The sequence below is a fragment of the Ceratotherium simum genome, chromosome 3 (genome assembly GCF_057802395.1).
Source record: "Ceratotherium simum simum isolate JZ-2026a chromosome 3, ASM5780239v1, whole genome shotgun sequence".
NCBI classification, from domain to species: Eukaryota; Metazoa; Chordata; class Mammalia; order Perissodactyla; family Rhinocerotidae; genus Ceratotherium; species Ceratotherium simum.
Window position 1 is genome coordinate 45,683,367 of NC_141902.1, and position 22,877 is coordinate 45,706,243.

Here is a 22,877-nt window from a genome sequence, read left to right on the forward strand (position 1 = left end):
CCATTTTTATAGTTGATTCCCTCCCTCTCTCTCCTCAAGCACATTGAGCTAGACAAAAGAAGACCACCCTTCCTCTCCACAGCTGAGGGGCCTCGTGTCTTCCTCCCCCGTTGGCAGGGTGCTCCACTGGTCTGTTGTTCCTGTGCTGGGCTTGCCGGCCAAGGGAGGCTCACCACAGATGCTGGCTCGCTGCACTCCAGCCTAGGTCCGTGATTCTCCATCTATCACTGCCTGGGTCCCTGCACTCTCAGAGGTAATATAGTATTTCCCAGTGTGTGACCCACAAGGCTCTAGTTTTGAGGCATATTAATAGGGTCTGTATGAAAAATAGATAAGTGAAAGTGCAGTCATAGGAGTTTGGGAAATGCTGGGCTACAATGAAATGAAAGAGATGACTTCCTACAGTCCTACAGGACTCAGAGTCTTTAGAGCAACAATATGCAGTGTGAATCTCTAAGAGGAGAGTAGCCAAACTCTGATCAGAGAACCCTTTTGGAGAGGTGGGGGATCTGGAAGGGTTTCTGATCCATGCAATACCTATTACAACAACTGCACTCCTAGGACTCTTTCCACGACTATGTCTTGCACTTAGAAGCCAGAAGCAACTAAAAGGCATCAATAGAGCAAATTAAGGTATAAAGACAGAGAAAAGCACATACCTGGTCAAAAATCCCCATGGCTAAAACAGGCAGTGACGTGTAGACAATGTTAAAGAGGGTAATGAACCACTGGTCATAAACAGTCTGAAACGAAATAACATCCATGAGAAACACCACCCACAGGAGTGAGAATATTCACTTTTAGGCTCTTGGATTAAATATCTCAATTTCTTGACGTGGATGGGAGCTTGGTATTAGAGTCAGACAGACATGAGTTCTCCCCCAGGCTCTGTCTCTTATCAGCTCTGCTGCCTTAGTGGGGTACTAGATCTCTCTAAACTTCAATGTCTTCATCTTTAAAATGAAACCATACTCTCCTTGCAGAGTCGAGTGGGCATGAAAGGAGATCATACGTAGAACACCTAACACAACGCTGGACACATACAAGGCCCTAGACCCTTGTGGTGGGTTATGTCATTCTTCAGGTTTCCAATGTCTTATAATAAGTCCAATTATCTGATCTAAGTGGTAAACAAAAGATCCACTAAAATCTTCAGAGAGAAATGCAAAAATGAACCTGTCAGCCCTACTCTGTTTTCAAATGGAGAGCTTTTTTGGGGGATCAGTTTAAGGCAAGGTGGGCATGGAGTTAGCTGCTCACTATACTGGCTATAAACAAGTTAGACGATAAAAATATCCCATCACACCTATAAGAGTACTTCCTTGTATGAGCCTCGCTAAAAGTCAATGAGGCAAGTGAGACAGTCCTTATATTCCCATTTTGTTGATAAGTACATAGAGATGTAGGAACAGAATGTAATAAACATTACAGAGCTTATTACAGGGAAAGGTAAAAATTAAAATCTAGGTCTCCAGCTCCTAACCAATGTCTGTTATACCCTTCTATCATACGTTCATTCATTCAATAAATATTTATTGAGAAAGCACTATGTGTCAGATGCTAGGTTCTAGGCAATAGTAATTTAACGTACTATAATCAGATAAAAATTCTTCATGAAATTTGCATTATAATGGTGGCAGGAAACAGACAATAAACAAAATCAAAAAATATATATATGTATATATGAGGGGGGTGAGTGAGACCGTAATAAATACCAGGGAGGAAAGGGGAATAGAAAATATGAGAGGGTTGTAATTCTAGGAAGGTGATTGGAGAAGGTCTCACTAAGAGGTGACATTTGAGAAAAGATCTGAAGGAAATAAGGGATCGAAATATGCACCTCTCTGGGACAGGAGCATTCCATACTGCAAGTAGATCCCATGAAAAATCCCTAAGGCAAGAAAGCATCTGGTATTTTCAGAGGACAGCAAGACAGCCCATTTGGCTGGAGCAGAGTGACCTATAGGGAGAATAATGGATGTCAAAGAAGTAAGGAGGAGGATCCTATGTAGGTAACCGTGGCTTATTCCCTAGGTGAAATGAGAAGATATGAGAGGATTTTGAGCAAAGGAACAACCTGATTCAACTTATGTTTTAACAAGATCACTCAGGATGCTGTGCTGAGAATAGACTGAGAAGGGGCAATGGTAGAAGTTGGGAAACCAATTAGGAGGTTACTGCAGTGGTCCAGATGGAAGACGAAGGTGGCTGGATTAGGCGACCAGCAGGGAGAAGCGCTGGATTTTGAATACATTCTGAAGCACATTTTCTTCTTAGGGAAGTTCTGAGAGCAATGAGGAATCTTAAATGCAAATGTTCCAGACAGAGAAGCTAAAGGTAGGTTCTATGTAGTTATGTAAACAAAGAAATCCTTTAAATTATGTTCCATGCATGTAGATTATTTTAAAGAGAAGATATTTTTGTGTCTTTGTTGCGAAATCTGGATTTGGACTACTCTACATCTATGCATTATTATTTGTTCTTGAGATGGTGTATATTTGTTCAAGGAAAGGGGAAGTAGAGGCCAGTCTTCAAAGCCCAGCTCTCAACCTGGACTGTTCTGTTGAAGCTCCACAGGTGGCTTTATTCAACACTGAATAAACTAGACTCTGTGAAAAATACCGATTATTATATTCTAAGCAAGGCTAGCCTGGTGGTAAGAAGTAAGGAGCATGGACATTTCCACTGTCAATCATCTTGGGAGGCATTCAATCTTAGGGCAAAAATGATAACAGAAAAGGGAAAAGGAAGAGTGTAGATGGGGGAAGGAGGGAAATTGTTTTACTGTCTATGTATCTCAGAAGGTTGCTGCCTGGAATCCACATAGGAAAGACCTGCTCAACGTCATTCTCTTTGAGGATAGGCTAGGCAGGAAAGTTGAATTCCACCACTAATAAATAGCCGAGACAGCATTTAGGCAAAGCAGCAACATTAGGGACTACCATCAAGAGGCATAGGCTTGTGACTCAGAATAACCACTTCTAATAACCAGTTTTTAAATCCTCTGAATAATTCCCTTTTATTATTCTTTGAGTCTTGATAAACTCTATTCTTTGAGTCTGTTTGAACTCTGCTGTAAGGATTTGAAAAGGGGGCCTATGTCCAGTGATATGCCGATAAGTGTTTAACAACTGGATCTTAAAAAAAAAATGCTCTGATTTGTAGCATTTGCCATTTCCATAGTGTAAATATTTCTCCCACGGCTGTCCAAGCAGTGATATCGCTAAATGTGGAGTTGAGAAGAGATGTGCCATAGCATGCCATTATACAGGATTTCCACCATACAGATCCAATACATACATACAACTAACCTCAAGAGCATTAATAGCAAAACACTGTAAAATAATTAGGAAGTGATGAGTTTTTAATATTTATGAACTTTGTTTTTAATAAAATTTATTTAAATTGTAAGCTTATATAATTTAATTTTTAATAATGGCTGTGTTTAACCACTGGCTTATATAATTTCTGAAAACTTAACAACAGCTCGTATGAACCAATATGGGCTAGCTCTAGCATACTACAGCCTATGTCCATGCTTGGAGCAGAGTAGTACAAGACAGCAACAACCTCCTGAAGGATCTAGACTCAATGTGGCAAGAGAGAACCTGCAGCAGGGCAGAGCAGTAGCCCAGAGTGTCGGCAACCATGAGAATAGACTGGAAAAGCACACCAGCATTCCCTGGAAAGACCCAGGGTATTTTAGCAGAGGTATCTGAAACAAGCCAAGATTTATGACACTCATACAAGATGGGGGCATGTGCCATAACAATTGATTCATATCCAACTGCCCACTGAAGATAATGAAAAAAGCTGAGAAAAAAAAAAAATCTTCATTAAAGCATCAATGAACTATAAGACAGTAGGGAATTGCCTGTCAAGACCGGGGAGAGGATTAGAACTAAAGAACGACTTCAAGGCCTAGGATGATGTTATCTTTCTCCAGAGACGACGTTTATTTCCTTCTACCTGCTGCTGAGGATGAAGTGAAGGCCTGATGTTTTCTGGGCCAGCAGCTGTCCTGCCATAGTGCAGCCTGTGCCCTATTGCCAGAAGGCTGCCCTTGGGTCCCAGCCCAGAGTGGGCAGTGTTTCATCAGGATCTCTCCCCTTGATGGGCACTGAACCTTGTCCCTCCAGTCCCAGGAAACAACCAAAAGCAGATGATCATGAGCTTCTCATTTGCCTCCTATGGATCATCAACACCCCCAGGGCATACAGCTCAGAGCAGTGCAACCCTCCAGGGTCCCAGCCCAGAGCAGGAGTGTTAACAGGGCCCCAGACGCCAACTCCTGTCCACCGTAAGAGTCCACCAAAACAGCAGCTCAGCCTCTCCCTCTTCCTTTGGATGAGCAGATGTGTCCAACAGCTCTGCTCCTAGATGTGTACATTCAGACTGTCTGCCTTCACACACCAGGAGACATGAAAATACTCACAGCAGCACTAGTTGTAACAGTCCCAAACCAAAAACAACCAAAATATCCCTCAGGTGTGGAATGGAGAAAGACATTGTAGTACATTGGTATAGTGGAATACCATAGAATAACGAAAAGCAAGGAACAACAGCTATCTCCAAAAACACGAATGAATCAAAAAATATATATCATGTTGAGCAAAAGAAGCTAGACAAAAAAATATGATTCTGTTTCAATAAAGTTCAAAAATGTGCCCATCTATTCTATGTTGTCTAGGGATTCATACTCATGGTAAAATTATAAAACAAAGAAACAAAGTGATTATAAAATATCAGGGTAAGGGTTACTTCTAGAGAATTTGAAAAATGATGTGACTAAGAAAAGACAAGGGGAGCTTCTGGGGGTTTGGCAACATTCTGTTTCCTGCACTGGATCGTGGCTATATGGGTGTTCATTTTACAACAATTTGTTAAGATGATATTTATGTATTATGTATTTTTTGTAGATTCATTATATTTTAAAATAAAAAAGGAAATACATGACCTTAATTTTTAGTCATAGCCTGGTGAGACTTTGGACACGGGGAGGATTCAAAAAATCCTAATGTCCATGCCACACTCCAGGCCAATTAAATCAGTATCCATGGGGGTGGGATGATCCAGGCACGGGAGTTTAAAAAATTTCCCAGGTGATTCCACTGTGAAGCCAAGATTGAGAATTTCATTCACCCCCATTCCCTCCTACTCCCCAAAAAAGTGGTAGCTGACATCAATCCTCAACTATCTGATGATGGCATCTGACTTTCATTCCTCAAATACATCAATTCATTTCACGATTGCAGTATGGAAAACAGAAGAGGAGAAAGCAGTTACACTGAAGCCTTGTAGCCCCAGGCAGAACTTGATGCTGTCAACTCACTTCTTCCTCCACCTCATCTACCACTACTTCCACTTGCTGAGAAGAGATGATTTCAGATATTAGGAAGAAAGAAAGAATCTGGGAAATTATGACACGCTAAACTGTGAGTAGCTGATGGTCTGGCATGAAGTACCATCATAATCACAAACTGGCTAGCATTAAAACCTACAATCATTTGACAGCAGCATTTATAAGTTGGCACTCAGATTAGAAGCTTCATTTCACAACTGGAGCAAGAGAGGACAGGAAGGGAAAATCAGTGAGAATGAAGTTTAAATGAGTTTTTGCAATTTCTTGGAAGAATTTTTACTGCCGCTCGGAATCACAGCAACAAAAAGAAAATCAGCTGATATTTACTGAGCACCTACTATGTACCAGGCACTATTTTAAGGGCTTTACATATATAGACTCATTAAATCCTCACGACAGCCTTAAGAGGTAGATACCATTAACAGGCCCCAATTTACAGATGGAGAAACTGAGGCCCATCAAGTTTAAGAGATTGCCCAATGTCGTACTTCAAAGACAAAGATTTTCAATGTGATCTAGGGACCTTTTAGAGGATCTACAATGTCAAAACTATTTTCACAATAATACTAAGAAGTTATGTATTTGTCCTTTTCACTCTTATTCTCACATGAGTGTGTATGACTTATGATATCACAGCTGACTGAATGCAGAAGCAGATACGAGAACGCAGCTGCCTCCTGTTGTGCCAAGTAGTAAGTGATTAAGTGTAAAACAGTGACATGCACTAACTTGTTTTTGTTTTGGAAAATACTGTCATTTTTTTTTCATTAAAATGTGTCATAAACAAACATGTCAGGTTCCAGGCTACTCCTTGGTAGTCCCATGACACTTCAACCTCACTGCTTCATAATTGTCAACTTACAATGATTGATGTGCCGGTTCCCAGCCCCACCCCACTAGACTGCGAGATCCTTGGGAGCGAGTTATATGACTTATTCATCTGTGGGGCCAGGGACCTAACTCAGTGCCTGGCACGTGGTGAGTACTCAACAAAAGGAAGCTGATGTCTTAAGGGTAAGGGCGTTGGAGTTAAAAGACAGAACTGCATGTTCTTGAGCAAGATACTCAATCTCTCTGAGTCTTAGTTTCCTTGGCTACAAAATGGGGATTTGAGGGAGGCTGTGAGTATTCAATGAAATGAGCAAATGCCATTACAGCAGCAGCACCTGACAAACAGATATTGCTCAATAAGACAGCACCTTTATTGTGGAAGAAAAGGAGGGAGGGAGAAAGAGGGAGGGAGGGAAAAGCAAGCAAGGATCTAAGCTTCAAGTGGTGTGTTTAATGGGTAAATAAAAATGTATATTTTTCTACTAGTTATAGTTTTTTTATGAAAATACAAATCTTTATTGCTCCAACTAACCATAGATATTTATTTCTATAATAAACTACTATATTAATGAAATCAATAGAAAATTAGAACAAGATTTAGAGAAAATTGAACACCTCGATACAATTAAGCATATTCCTCATGAAAACTTAATTATATCAATTATTGTTTAACTCTAGTTTTGCCTCAGGCTCTACCAAAATGTGTTAACCTGAGTCATTCACCTTAAGAAACACCTTTCCCGGTTATGTGCCTTGGCTTAGCACAGTTTAGCCTTTAGGGGCTTCCGCCAAAATTAAAGTCCCAAGCAGTATTTCTTCTACAACAGGCAAGAGATCTCCAGCTACTCAAATAGTTATCCTGGTAAATGCTCCACTTCTCCTTAAGGTCGCTAGATCCCTCAGAAAATGTTTAAGACTCCCTCTGGTGACCAGGACCAGCTGAGAGGGGCACGCCAGCCCAGATCACCACCCACATGGACGCCATCCCATTTTCTCCCCTTCCAGGTATGTTCAAGCCCTCTACCACCTCCACTACCCACCCCCCAACACACACACACACACACACACACACACACACACACACACACACACACATGGGTTGACCAGATGCCCCAAAGAGATGGGTGGGGTAGAGGAGATATAGGGAATGATTCCTCTGGAGAGTCTGGTTTGGGAAACATTCTTGCCTGAGACTAGACCAGTGGAATGGTGCTGACACTGATTTTGGATGATTCAACTTGTTTATATAACAGGCGTCCCACAAAAAGGTATTTGTCCTGGGGTCCCTATACCCCCAGGGGCAGCCATTCCACCTCTACTTTCCAAATTTTCTGTTCCCTGTCTCCAATGCTCTGAATAAGAGAGAAAAGCTGTGCTCCTGTGAGATGCCATTAGGGTATTTGGAACCCTGTAAGTGTCTCTTCACAGATCAGAAAAAAAGGCAGAGGAGAGTTCTCCATTTTTCCAACTTCACTGTTTTCCTATTTAAGGAAGGCTCCTCCTTGCTCCCTTCTTTGTGGGAGCAATTTATCAACCTTATCAACCATTTTATTTAGAGTAAAAATACTCCAGCTACAAATTACAATCTAACAGCTTGGGAAACGCAAAATCTATGATTTATAGACTACCACATTTAAATAACCTTAATAAGGCTCTGAAACAGTTACAAAGGGCTTTCCCTTCTGAGATCATTGGCTGAGCTCCTTGGTCAAATAAGGGAATCAACCACCTCTTGGGAAACATGTAGCCACCTTTTTGTTGTATGTTGCAGAGGAAAACTACATAACGATATTTTTTTCTTTTTGGCCTTGAAAAACATTTGTCATTTAAAGAAAACACACTGTGGGATACATATGAGGGCCTCAGCCTCAGCACATCTGTTACTGATTTGTGTAATTAACAGAAACCCACTAGCAGGATCCAGGAGGAATGGCCGGGCCTGAGCCCCCGCCCCTCCCGGGTCTTCCGCACACACATCTGGAAAGCCAGGGGACAGGCACTGCCATGCCAGGCTGAGACAGGCTCACAGGTAACCAAACCCATGAAGTCATCCAAGCCTGGAGAGTACTTGCACTCTTTCACGTCACTTTCCAAACTTCTCATGGCAGGTTTTCTTATATTGTTTGACAGAACTGAAGTTTTCCTGGCCTTGACAAGATAATTGCTTCCATATCATAGCAGAATTAAAAAAAAAAAACAAAACATACACAGCTCTGTATCTCACTGACAATGATAAATTGTCATCAGATAACATCATTTCACAAGTACACAGTGCCAGTAGTTGCATAGTTTCAAACGTGAATTTCCTAAATAGGGCCTCAACCAACGTTGGTGTTTTTTTTTTTTTTTTGGCTCTATACCTGGTGGGGGACAGTTCATCTTTATTAAAAATCCTGAGGGCATGGGGTGCTTTTAAAGTAAGTTACACCTATAAATAGTGCACACAAATCCAGAGTGTACTCCATGAAAATCACACGGGCTTTGATTACAGATTGGGATATGACACGGCCTTAAACAGGACCATGATTCAGTTTAGAGATTTATCTGACCTTTATCCAAACCCCTCTGGTCCAGAAATCTGGTTGGAAATCTCCTCAGGATAGATTATATTTAAATTGTCTCTCAGTGGCAGTTTGGTTGGAGTGTTCGCTGGCAGAAGGCAAACTCAAGCTCCCAGATGATTCCAGGAGGCAGTTTACCTAGAGGCAGGCCTGGCTTTTCTAAGGGCCTAAGTTGTGGGAGACACCCCAAGACATTAACTTTCTCAACAAGAGATTTCATTTTTTCCCCATAGGACTGAGTGTTTCTGGATGTTTCTTCATTAGATTCCAAATAAAGCAAATATTTGCCTGATTAGAGGTGGGGGTGGGGGACAGTTTTTTTAAGGAAGATATAGCTGTTCTCTTTTCTTAGTCTACGACAATTTGAGTGGCCACTTGTCAAGCAGAGTAGATAAAGCACAGAAGGGAAGGTCAGGAGACATAGGGTCCAGTCCCAACCTTGCCTACCACTGATCCTCAGCTCTTGGGGGACTCAGGCTCCCCCTCTGTAAAATGAGGGGCTGGACTTGGTATCTCAGACATTCCCTGCCAGAGCAAAGATTCTAGATTTCAACAAAACATAAACTTTTTGTTCTGTGTCCCAGCTATTTCTCCCAGGAAAGTCCACCCAGTAAAGCAAGCAAAAAGAGTCTGGTGCCTCCCAGGCAGATTCTTTCCCCATGTGTCTCAAAGCAATCACAACAGAGGCAGGGTACTGAAGTTAACCAGAGGAAAGCCCATAAACCAAGCATAACCTAACATGCATTACGTCATCATCCGAGATGTCCTAAGCGCCACCATCCCACAGGCAGTGAATGGTCCCACCCACTGGCCCCTTGGAGCCTCACACGCCACAGCTGGATCAGCTTGCACATCTGCTCCAGCCCACCTACCAAGATGGGGCACTGGCTGGAATATACTGGACCTATCATCAGAGAATAAGAGTCTGGATAAAATTTACCAGGCCCCGACAGACAGGCCAAGGTAGTAAAAAAATAGCACGTCACTTCATTAAGTAATTAAACTGGTGTTTTTACAAGTCAACATTGTGTCTAAGAAAGCACAATCTGTTTACGTTTGGTCAGATGTTTTCAGCTGCAGAGTGGATTCCTTCAAAGCAATCTGTGGAGAGGTGCAGGGAAGAAATATTTGGGTGCTTATGAATCATGCTGAGATTGGACAGGGTTGGCCCCAAGACATGGCTCATCCATGACAAAATTAATTCACAAAAACTCTTGGAGGAAAAATAAGAGAAAGGTGACTGTGGAGTTATTCAACAGCAGTTTCACACTTATGAAAATAAAATTGTTCCCAAACTGTTAAGTTCCCTGCAGGAAGGAACTGCGTCCTCTGGTTCATTCTGGTGTTCCCAGAGGCCAATTGGACAGAGAAGTGACTGAAGATCAGGTATGGCAAGGAGGGGCCTCTAAACACACGCCTGCTGTTACTGAATCTGCCAGGCCCTAGAGTCTTTAATACTACTGGCTCCATTTCACCATGGAGCTTTCAATCCCACTGAAGCAATTTAGGAGAAGGATGGCAGCGGGTGGGAAGACCTCCGATGGCCAACTTTCATCGACAGATTGGAAGCAAGTGGCATTAGGGGCTAAGAAAGCCTTGTCACTCAACATGTGGCTTTGGAGGCCAAAGCCAGCTAAATGATTTCAATGGGGGAAAAAACGTGTGACTGCAAAAATGTCCCCTATTCAAAAACTCTCATTCTCTGTAGGTTAGTGTCTCTCCCAAATATGTTGTTTTCTTTTCACTTGCCTCATTTATAGCATATTGTCCTTAGAAAAACAGGACTAAGAAAAAAAGCCAAAAAATTTTTCAGTTAAACCTGTTGCTAATCAGGACCTCCTAGTGAAAAACAGAGAATGGAAAAGAGACAATGATCCCTGCCAGGGCCAATTCCATGTCCGAGTTACCCTCACGGTCAGTTCTCAGCGTCACTGACACACCAGCCCACACACATGTGAGTGGGGCAGGGAAACACCACAGTCTCCATCTTGATCGTGGTGTAACAACTGTTCTAGAAGACAGTTCTTGCTGTATACAACAACTGTATGCAAGTGTTACAACTGTACACAACTGTTAAGTATGATCCCCTTTCAATGCCATGCAGTTTTTAAAAGGTGTTTCTCAATGAGTTGGTTAAAAATGGAATTTTAGAAATTAATGAGAGATTTCAAATTCAGCTAACTGCAGGTCAGTTGGAAAGGGTTCAGGTATGATAGGAAGGTTTGCCTCCTTTTACTCTACATGTGATCTCACACCTTTACAGAAACCTGCCCCCGAGTCCCTGCTGATAGCTAGACTTTCAGGCCTTCAGACCTCCACTTAATTTTGAAAATATTCATATATTCACTTGAGATTAATTGAGCCCTTGAAGTTGTGCCAGATCCTCACACATTTCTCCTTTCCCCACTCTTTCATGTTAACTTCAGTTATACATCTATTGGACTTATTTACACATTTCTTTATTTTTTTTTCTATTTTTTTTTTTGAGGAAGATTGGCCCTGAACTAACATCTGTTGCCAATCTTCCTCCTTTTTCCTTTTTTTCTCCCCAAAGCCCCAGTAGATAGTTGTATGTCATAGTTGCACATCCTTCTAGTTGCTCTATGTGGGAGGCCACCTCAGCATGGCTTGATGAGCAGTACACAGGTCTGCGCCCAGGAACCAAACCGGCGAACCCCAGGCCGCCGAAGCAGAGCGCGTGAACTTAACTGCTAGGCCACTGGGCCGGCCCCCACATTTCTTAAATATTTATTTATTTATTTATTTATTTATTTATTTATTTATTTTGTGTGTGTGTGTGTGTGTGTGTGTGTGTGTGTGTGAGAGAGAGAGAGAGGAAGATCAGCCCCCACATTTCTTTATTTCTTGATGAGAAAACAAATTCCAAGTGGGTGAGGATTGTCCTAGTCATCATTTTGTCTTCTCTTCCTAAGACAGTAAACAAGTTTTCCTACTAGCAATTTGACAATTTGTGACTCAAGGAATGAATTACTCAATTTAAAATGACAACAATTTAAATGTTCATAAAATCAGAATAATTAAGTAATTTATAATAAATCCATATTTCAGAATGCCATTAAGAAAAATAACCTTTTGAAGAATGTAAAATAAGAGGAGTTTCTCAAAATGTGCTTTATTTTTAAAGAAGAAAGATACAAAGAGTATGGTCTCAGATATATAAAAGTTAATATATATTCACATATATTTATAATCAGAAAAAAGCTTTGAAGATAGTGGAAAAGACTTTGCAGAAGTTTAAATGTAACCCCCTCTCCCCACTTTAGCATATAAAACAGGGCTATTTTGTCCCCTGGACTAGAGTTCATTAAGAAAATGTAAGTTTTGGGGACCCCGTGGCTTAGTGGTTAAGTGCTCGCGCTCTGCTATTTGCGGCCTGGGTTCGGATCCCGGGCGCGCACTGACGCACCGCTTCTCTGGCCTTGCTGAGGCCGCATCCCACATACAGCAACTAGAAGGATGTGCAGCTATGACATACAACTATCTACTGGGGCTTTGGGGAAAAAAGAAAAAAGGAGGAGGATTGGCAATAGATGTTAGCTCAGAGCCGGTCTTCCTCAGCAAAAAGAGGAAGATTAGCATGGATGTTAGCTCAGCGCTGATCTCCCTCACAAAAAAAAAAAGAAAATATAAGTTTTTGAAAGGAAGAAACATAAATAGCCTGTTCCTATGGAGATAGCATTCTTAGCATCCTTTTGTCCTTTGTACATCTTACTACCTCCAAAACATTGGAACTAAGACAAATAACACAGCAATGGCAGATTTTGAAACTATCATTGTAGAGACATCTATTCCAGAATTTCTCAAAGTGAGTTTGTATGGCACCTGTTCTATAGGACATTATGCATGTTGTTTGGAAAAAACAGGGTTCTGTGCCAAATGAGTGTGGGTAATAATACTAAATCTCATTGACTCTAAGATACTCTTTATTGTAAGAGACACCATTACTGATGCCAAGATTAGACCAAATGAGGAGTCTAACATTCTCATAGCTAAGGCAGCAAAGGGCTGAATCCTTAGTGTGAGAGTAAAGGAGAAACAAATCTTCCTGCAGAAAGGGCGTGCAAGGAAACTTGCCTGTGTTAACCTTGGGACTAGTTAAAGGAAGAAACAAAAGAATTTCTCCTGAAAATTTGAATCCTAAATGGTATTCACCAGAGTGTGCAATCCAAATTCAAAAAATCCTGGAACAGAGACAAAGATCTGAGGCAGGCCGTATCCCACATAAATGCTCTCTGGAAACAAGTGACTTCAGGAGTGTTCAAGATGGCAACATAGGTCATTCCCAACGTCAGTCCCCCCCAAGAGAAGACAACTAGCAACTATCCACAGACAAGACAAGATCTGTGAAAATCCCAGAACTAGTAGGGGAGGCTGAAGCACTGTGCTGGACCACAGAGACCAAGAAGGACCACATTAGAAGGGAAAGAGGAGCAGCTACACTCTGAGCGCATCGCCCCTCCCCCAGGCCAGTGCAGCGCTCCACCAAGAGGGCCCTTCTGGGCCTATGGTTTCTCCAGTGGGAAAAAGAGAGCCCAAGGTGGACAGCCACCTCTCCCAGCATTGCAGGACACTTCCTGAGAAGCCCACTGCATCTTGCCTCATGAGGATTGCTAGTCTTGACCACCGGGGATCTGCTAGTCTTGATCACTGGGGATCAGATAGAGACAGAGAAGGGGGTGGGGCTTACCGCAACCAGCAGACGGATGTTGGTGGACCTCATTGTTACTTGCAGCAGCACTGGAGCAGAGATCCCAGCCAACAGCTCTCCCCACCTGCAGAACTGAGCCAGTGGCCCCGTCTGGCCAGGGAGCTTGGTCGGCAGTTGTGCCTGATTTGGATACCCAGCCAAAGAGCTGTATTTGCCATGGGGCCTGTTCTATGGCCCTGCCTGTGTAGGAAAGAAAATTCACAGCCCCACCCAACTGCTGAGTATAGCCTCCAGTCCCTCCTGACCAGGAAGCCTAGCCAGAGAACCTAAGGTACCATGGAGCCCATCTTATAGCCTCGCTTATTCAGGGACCCAAACCAACAGCCTTGCCCAACTGTTAAGTATAGCGCCTGGCCCTGCATAACCAGGAAGCCTGAACAGTGACCCAGGGCAGCCTCAAAGCTCAGCCTATGGTACCACCCAGCCAGGGAACCTAGCCTATAGCCCCATCCTGCAGTAGACCCCAGCTTACAGAACCGCCCAATTGCTGAACACAGCCTGCAGCCCCACCCAGCCAGGGATCCCAGCCAGTGATCCCACCCAATCACAAAGCATAGCCTGTGGTCCCACATGATGGGGGAACCCAGACAGGGACCCTGCCCAACTCTGGGGCACACCGTGTGACCTCTCCTGATCACAGAGCACAGCTGGAGGCCCCATCCAACTGCAATGAACACAGAGTCCAGCCAGTAGTACCATGTGGTCAGGAAATACAGCCTGAGACCCCATCCAACCATGAGCAATTGCAGATCCCAGGCCACAGCCCTGCCTAATCACAGAGCCCAGCCAGTGGCACCCCACCCCTGACCTCAGAGCACAGGCAGTGGCCTTGCCTAACCAGAGGCCCTGGTAGCAAGCCCACCTGCCCACAGATGGTGCCAGCTGACCCATCCAGTAACCGAAGCCGAGTTGAGCTGTCTTTCCCTGCCGAAGCAAACTTGTGAAGTCTGGAAATGGAGACCGCTTACTCAAACGTGCAGATACCAACTCAAGGAATCAAGGATCATGAAGAATCAGGTAAAATGACAATCCCAAAGAAAACTAATAAAGCTCCAATAATTGACTCTAAAGAAATGGAGTTCTATGAACCACCTGACAAAAAACTCAAAATAATCCTCCTAAGGAAGTTTAGTGAATATAAGAACATACAGACAGACAACTAAATGAAATTAGGAAAACAATGTGTGAACAAAATAAGAAGTTCAACAAAGAAATAGAAATCATCAAAACAAACAAACAGAAATCTTGGAGCTGAAGAATACAATGACTGAAATGAAGAATTCAAGAGAGAGCATCATCAACAGACTCAACCAAACAGAAGAAAGAAGCAGTAAGCTAAAACATAGGTCATTTGAAATTATCCAGTCAAACTCAAAGAAATAGAAAGTAGAATGGTGGTTTCCAGGGGATAGGGGGAGGGGGAAATGGGGAGGTGTTTTTCAATGGGTATAAAATTTCACTTTTACAAGAAGAAAAAGTTCTAGAGATCTGTTGCACAACAATGTGAGTGTACTTAGCACTACTGAATTGTATACTTAAAAATGGCTAAGACAGTAAATTTTATGTATTTTTTTACCACAATTAAAAATTTTTTAAAAAGCTGATACAGACCATGATTATAAAACCCATTTCATATGGTTATTGTAAGTATTGAGCAAATACAGGCAAAATATTCAGACAATATCTGGAACACAGTAAGTGCTATTTAAGTGTCAGCTATAACTGCAATTTGCTTTTATCCCTACTTGTTGGTGTCAACAACATCATGATTCCACCAAGAAGATGACATCATGGCACTAATGCCATTTCACGGGTACTGTCATTGTCTTGCTGCCTTTTCCTCTCCAACAAATGATAACAAATTACTACTTGCCACTCCCCTGACAAGCCTATCTACTTCTCTGACAAGCCTGGAAATACAACTTTAAATTCTCCACAGTGTGGATAACTAATACAATTTGTGAGATCACACTTTGCCACGTCCACCAAGAATGTACCTCTTAGACATCCCTTCCCATACCCAGGATATAAACTCCAGCAGGTACCACAGTCTACCATACATCAAGAGCTTAGCAAATATTCATTGAATGAAGCGAAGCCTTAAATAGTGAGACCAAGGGATCCTGTCCAGTAGGCATAAGCCTGAGTCCCAATTTAATCAAATCATCGTAAAAATTAGGGCAAAATAGATAGCAGTCCAGGACTTCTACTCAGTAGCCCAGGGTGGTTCTCCTGCCTAAAAAGGATGTGTCCTGCCCTGTTTAAATCAGCCAAGACCCAGGCAAAGCAAAATAAACCTGGGAAATCCTCTCTATGTCTTTCCTAGAATGAAGTGACATACAAATAATTAAGAAATATATCACACGTGGCCCAATTAACTATCATATCACATTAATATTAACACAACTGAAAAAAATATCATTCCACATTCTGGAATCAATGCCATAATCACACTGAGATCTTAGGACACTGAGCCCCTTTCACACAGTGCTGGTCATGCTGCACACCTTTGTACAGACCAGATGTGGAGTCTGCAGAGATGGCCCTTAGTGCAGGTAGAGTAAGTGGCAGCCTGCAGAAGTGACTGGAGGCATGTTGGAATGACTCTCCTTGCTGCATCTGCTCAAGCACAAGAAAGGGCTCTAGAAACACCCAACAACATGAAATGACTGGATGCCTTCTATCTGCCAGTCACCATTCAAGATTATGGGGCTGTGTAGATGATGCAGATGTACTTCCTTTCTTCAAGGAGCTCACGGTTAAGCTAGATAAAATCATAATAGACTGGATAAATTGCGAAAAGCAACCCTCTACCCTGAAGCAGACACCCTTTTTCTCCTGACCCTGTCTTAGTGCATGTATAAGCCTCAGGGGCAATGGCTTTGGCAAGGCAGATAAAGAGATTCCAAGCCCTCTAGAAAAATTCTATTTTGAGGGATAAGTTGTTTGATTAACTGACCCCTCTGCCTCAGAAAAGATGAATAGAGTCCAGCATGGACAAAACAAAAAGTTAGCAGATTGGATTTCACTCTGGGCTCTAGGTTCAAGGAAGTGTGGGAGATCAAGATTTGGCCACCATGAAATCTATCTCTTTACCTTGGTTGTTTTCTCTAGGGACATTTGACCTCCCCCACTAACTGTCTAAAGAATTTGACATGGTGGCTCCTTCCTGGAACAGATCTTATATCATGATGGCTGTAAAGATAATGTGGGATGGAGATTACAATAGGAAGGGCACCAACAAGCCCCTCTTATCAGAAGTTCTGTCTCTCTGGCCACATTCTCTGGATGACCCTGCGAGGAGTTGCCAGACAATCATTTACATTTATAAGGGAAATCTCCATTTGTAAAGGTATCTCCCTCTCTGTTTTGGGAAGAGAGGGGGATGGCCTCATTTCTAGAGGCTTATCAATGTGGAAGTTGAGGCCTCAAAGCTGCATAATAACCTTACTCTTGTTTACTGTGCTTTAGTGGTAATCTCCTGTAACTGACTCCTCCACCCCCAACATCCTCCTTTGTCATTGGCTGAACATGGTATTTAAGACGAGAATTTCTGCTATTGTGTTGAGAAACGCAGTGTCCCTGCTTTCTCCCATGTATACATGTTATTAAACTTGGTATTATTTTCTCCTGCTAACCTGTCTTGTTAATTATTTGGCCAGCCATAAGAACCTTAAGGGAAAGGGCAGAGGGAGATTCTCCCTCTTTCCCCTACAGAAGCATACATTTGGATTTTCCTCTATATTGGCCAGCCCCGTGGTTCTCAAAGTATGGTCCCTGGTGTGCAACAACAGCATCTCCAGTGAACCTTTAAAAATGCAAATTCTCAGGCTCTGACTCAGACCTACTGAATCAGAAACTCAGGTGGGGCCCAGGGAGCTGTGCTTTAAAAGCCCTCCGGGTGATTCCCATGCACGTTAAAGCTTGAGAACCACTGGTCCAGCCCAACTCACCAGCATAGGAAAGAACACAGGGAGTCAGTCAGGACTGACGGTGGATTCAAATGAAGATTGTGCAATTAACTAGAGTTTTCAGTGTGAAAAGTAAAAAAAGAAAATAAGAAGAAGAAGAAAGGAACACAGAAAAGAAACATGCTCAATTAAGAAACCTAATCATAGACAGGTGGTGTGTCTTACAATTGGCTTTAACCGTCAGCTACTCATGTCTTTGGAGCAATCATTGCTCTCCCTTGCTGTTCCCTTTTAAAACGTAAATACTGGCGAGAGAATTAAAAATCTAGTTGCTTAACATCTGACTCTGACCAATTTTATCAGATCCTGAAAGCAGAGCAGAAGTCACCTAAATGTCGAGGTTAGAAGTCATTGAACATTAGTTCCAATTTCACAGTTTTAACAAAGACAACTTTGGGGCCAGCCTCGTGGCTTAGTGGTTAAGTGCTCACGCTCGGCTACTGGAGGCCCGGGTTCGGATCCCGGGCGCGCACCAACGCACCGCAACCCCGGCCATGCTGAGGCCGTGTCCCACATACAGCAACTAGAAGGATGTGCAGCTATGACTTACAACTATCCACTGGGGCTTTGGGGGAAAAATAAATAAATAAAATTATAAAAAAAAAAAACAAAGACAACTTTGGCAGTAAACGGGCCTATCCAAGCTTGGAGTGTCTGTAAATACAAATCATTAACCACTCTTCTCTGTCCTGAGAGGTCTAAATAGGGGCAAAGCATCCCTTCACAGCTTTGTGATTTTTCAAAAGCCCCAAACCTTTGTAATAAGAAAATTAGACCTCTCAGAAACACTGCTTAGCAAACAGCCTGGCTTCGTTCTTATGTGGAGGGAAAGTCACCAGCCTAGGAAGGCACAGCCACTCTCCCACACTTGTCTATGTTGGACAAAGGTGGAATTGGGAGCAGGTAAATATCCCCACCCCAATGCCTTCTCTGAAGTAGCGCTAAGAAAACTTTTATTTCTGAGAAGCTAATGTCAAGACTTCGCTTTACTTCAACTCTCTAGAGATGACCAAAAACATCAACAGAGTCTACTTTTAGTTCTGGGAACGTTATCCTCAATACAGAAAGTTAGGAGTGGGTACAGGTGTGCCTCACTTTAAGAAACCTCAACTTCTCAGAAAAAGGGGAAAATGTACAAAACCTATTTTTATTACAAAAAAGATTTACTAATCTCCCTTGGCGCATTTAAGAAAATGTAAAATGCCAAGATTTAATTCATACTCAATTATTCTAGAATACAATGATTGAAAAAGTTAGCTTCATGCATATCGTGGATACCAGTGCGTAAACCCAAGAGAAAGCAGAGCAATTGAAGACATCTCTAATGAGAGTTATGGTTATCATTTCATTCTGAAGGACGATCTTTTTCTTTTATTGTTGTTTAAAATATTAATGCCATTTTTGTATTCATAAATATATTGAAATGCTATAGGTCTTACATTTCAAAGTTAATACCCAGGGTCAAAACTTCCCTGATATCTAAGATATGGGGTTAAGTAATTATCCTTTAAAATGGATATGAATAGGGGCCAGCCCGGTGGCGCAAGCGGTTAAGTGCGCGTGCTCCACTGCGGCAGCCAGGGGTTCGCCAGTTTGGATCCCGGGCGTGCACCAACGCACCGCTTGGCAAGCCATGCTGGGGCGGCGTCCTGTATAAAGTGGAGGAAGACCCATATAAAGTGGAGGAAGATGGGCACGAATGTTAGCGCAGGGCCAGTCTTCCTCAGCAAAAAGAGGAGGATTGGCAGCGGATATTAGCTCAGGGCTGGTCTTCCTCACAAAAAAAAAAAATGGATATGAGTAAATATAAAAATAGAATACTGGGGCTGGCCTGGTGGCATAGTGGTTAAGTTCAGCGCACTCCACTTCGGTGGCCTGGGGTTCACGGGTTCAGATCCTAGTCATGGACCTACAGCATTTGTCAAGCCATGCTGTGGCAGCGACCCACATACAAACTAGAGGAAGATGGGCACAGATGTTAGCTCAGGCCCACTCTTCCTTAAGCGAAAAAAGAGTAAGATTGGCAATAGCTGTCAGCTCAGGGCCAATCTTCCTCACCAGAAAAAAAAAATAGAATACTAATTTATGAATTTGCTAATTTTTCTTCTTTGCTACCAACATAATCTGTAGATTAATTTTTAGCTGATGAATTACTATCAAAACAGCCTTGATGTCAGAGTATCAATTACTTCTCCCTGATTTAAAATATTTACGTTCAGTATGGTAGGTAAGTGACCATCTTTCCAACAGAGATATCTCAACATTTCTTGTTAGTGTTTCTCAGACTTCTGAATCAAAACTCTACACCAAGCTTAGCTGTCATCATGCCAAAACATTTCAGTAAAAACTTAAAAATGCACAGGAGGGAGTACTCATTGGTTACTACATAAATAAGGAAAAAATAAAATTCCAGCTAAATATATATTCTTCTTGGGTCCAAAACTCAAGTCAACCATCAGTTACATATTGTCATAACTGTCACTTGTATTAGGCATATACGAATGCTCTCTATTGGTGAAGAGCCATGAAGAACAGTCATTTACAATCGGGGGATCTTATAAAAGAAAGAAAAGTGTTTTTTTACCAACCTGGGCTGAGAAACCACAGAAGAAACCAAACCAGAAATGCACAAGTGTGAATGCAAAATTCTTATAGAAGAAATAGCATAAGAATTTGCACATTCGGAAATAGGACCACCTTCCATGAACAAGGAGAAGCCTTTGGAGGTATCTAAACTGTGCAAATGAATAGTCGCTGGCTAAGACTGCCTGCAGTCCTTCCTGGCCGCTGATGCCAACGCCAATGTGAGCACCTGCAACGGAAAAGAGCAACACTTTCATTTCCCACAAAGACACAATCTCTTTGGGGAGCTTCTCATTCCTCTTTTATGTTATTATTTATGGAAACCTTACAACTATAGCATTTATAATTTTTCACATACGTTATCTCATGAAACACTCATAATAGTTGGGTATTTATCCTGGTTTTACAAAAGAGGAAATTGGCTCAGAAAAGTTCAGTAACTTGCACAAGGTTTTACAATTTGTAAGTAGCAAAGTTGGAATTAACCCAAGTGTTGGGACTGTGGGTCCAGTGTTCATCTCTCTACACCATAGCTACTCACTTCTCCAAACAGTATAACGTGACCAATATCCATTTCTAGCCTAAAAATACACAAATGATTTAATTAAAGACAGAGGTTTTTTTATGAATGCTAATAATGGTGGGCGCATTGGTGGGTGCATTTGGAATAAAAGTGTTCATTTTAGAACCACTGGGAAAATTGCAATGCAATCTCCAATACATATTGCCAAATGCTGAACCCGAGGACTCCAGGGGTGCGGCATGCCCAGCTGAGCGAATGTCCTCTTACTTTTGATCATGCTGACATCATTGGCTCCATCGCCTATGGCCAAAGTGACAGCATTTCTGTGATTCTTCACCAGCTCTACTACTTGGGCTTTCTGGAGCGGGGTGACTCGGCAGCAGACCACAGTCTTACACATGCAGGCAAGTTCTAGGAGATCATTCTTGATGTCACTTTCTAGGGCATGGGCCTACATTATCAAAAAAAAAAAAAAAATCCAGAAAAGAACAGGAAACAGTAAATGAAAGACGTCATTTGCAAAACAGATTTCTTGTTTCTCAACTGATTTCTTTTCTAAACAGTTTAATTCACTTCAACAAGTCTTTGTTGAGTCAGGGTCATACAAGCAACAACAACTAACTAAAGAAATGAGTATTGAACTCCTACAAAGTGCAGAGGAATTTTACAATAAAAATAAAAAACACAGTGCCTTTTGTGTGTCCTCCTTGATGCATTAGCATGCTAGAGGGACACAAATGCTGGAGAAGTTCAAGAGTCCACTAAAAATAAGCAGAAGCAAAAGATGAAACCTATCCACCACCTCACCTCGTTTAGAATGAACTACAAATGATGGTGATTTGTTTGTTCGACATGATAGAATTTTCATTTCCTTTGCATTATTGTTTTGTATATTTAGTGTTTGTTGTTGTGGTTGTTAATGCGAATATGATTGTTAAGGCAAATGAAAAGCAGATGATCTGGAGATTAGCCTTTGAGGAACATAGTGAGTGAAATCTAGAGAGCCCTGTGCAAAAGGGTGGCATGCAACCTGTGTTTCAGGCAGAGTTCCCCAAACATTTCCACCCTTGCTCCTCTCCAAATACACAAGAGCCTTTAGACATGCCAAGAAATGACTAAAGAAGAGAGCACAATCCTTTGCAATTAACTGCCCAATTTTTTTTCTAGAGAACATCTTGCTGTACATTATTTAATAAATGCAGTAAGAGGAAACAGGAATCCACCTAAACTTTGAGTCATCAGTATCTCTGAATGAATCTTTAGCAAGATATTCACAACCCATCACAATCTGGCCCCTATATTCCTTTGGGTTCTGTCTTCTACCACTGCCTTTAAGTTTACTCTTTACTCCCATCATGCCAAATTTCTTGTTTCCATAATTTGACAGGTTCTCTCCTGCCTCTGTACCTTTGCACTTACTGTCCCCTCTACCTGAAAACATCACTACCTCCAGGAAGTCTTACCTGACTTTCCTATGAGAAACTAAATATGTTGCTTTGCCTAATGCTTTCAAATCACTGTTTGTTCCTCTTTATAGTATTTGTCATACCACTGTGAGATTAGCCTTCCCACCAGATGGTAATCCCTAAAACAAGGACCGTGTTTTGTTCACAACCTTATCCTCAGGCTCTAGTACCATGACCTGAGTTGCTTAATAAATGATAATATTATAAATGGAAGGATGAGTGAATGAGTAAAAAAACATGACTCTGATGTAGAAAATTCTCATATCAAAGCTGATAGGGGAAAATGTGAGTTTGCATTCTCAAATATAATTGCCCTTTCTGAAAGAGAAAGCATGTAACTGGCTGTCTTGCCCAGAATGGTCCCCTTTTCTCTTTTTTCTTTATTAAGAAGTGAAAACCTAGACTCAGACTCTAAGAAGGACTCAATTGCATGCTTTAAAGCATCAAGATTTGAGCAAATTGGAATCATGATTTGTTTTTTTAAAAAAAAAGCTTCTGACTATATTAGCAGAAACATGATCAATTCTCCTTAAACGAAAAATAACATTTCATGGTTTCATAAGCTTCAGGCTTTGAAGCTGAGGGGTTCTTAAGAGCATCTATCTTAGCTCTTTCTTTCAACAGATTTACAGACAGAAAGAGAACAGTGTATGTTATCACCTGAGCACGCTAACCCACCACACATTGGTTTCTTTGAGCCTGAAGGCAAGTCAAAGCACAGCTCATTAAGGACCCTTTCCATATTGTGCAATGCAGCTAGGAGGCCGCCAGCTCCAAGTCTCAGCTGACAGCCTTACAATTTTCAGTTGCTGCTCATTTGTGCAAGGGAGAAGTTCATGTCATCTGGACAA

The 22,877-nt window shown here is 41.9% G+C and overlaps 1 protein-coding gene across 1 annotated transcript in view; it reads right to left on the bottom strand.

Moving 5' to 3' along the window:
• The window catches only part of ATP8B4 (ATPase phospholipid transporting 8B4 (putative)), a 107,220-nt gene that overhangs the window by 21,588 nt on the left and 62,755 nt on the right, over nt 1-22,877 (bottom strand). Inside the window, exons 14-16 of the mRNA XM_087429075.1 lie at nt 20,828-21,011; nt 20,043-20,266; nt 660-743 (exon numbers count right to left, since the gene is read on the bottom strand). Coding sequence (XP_087285201.1) covers nt 660-743; nt 20,043-20,266; nt 20,828-21,011 — 492 coding nt within the window. The remainder of the gene's footprint in view (nt 1-659; nt 744-20,042; nt 20,267-20,827; nt 21,012-22,877) is intronic.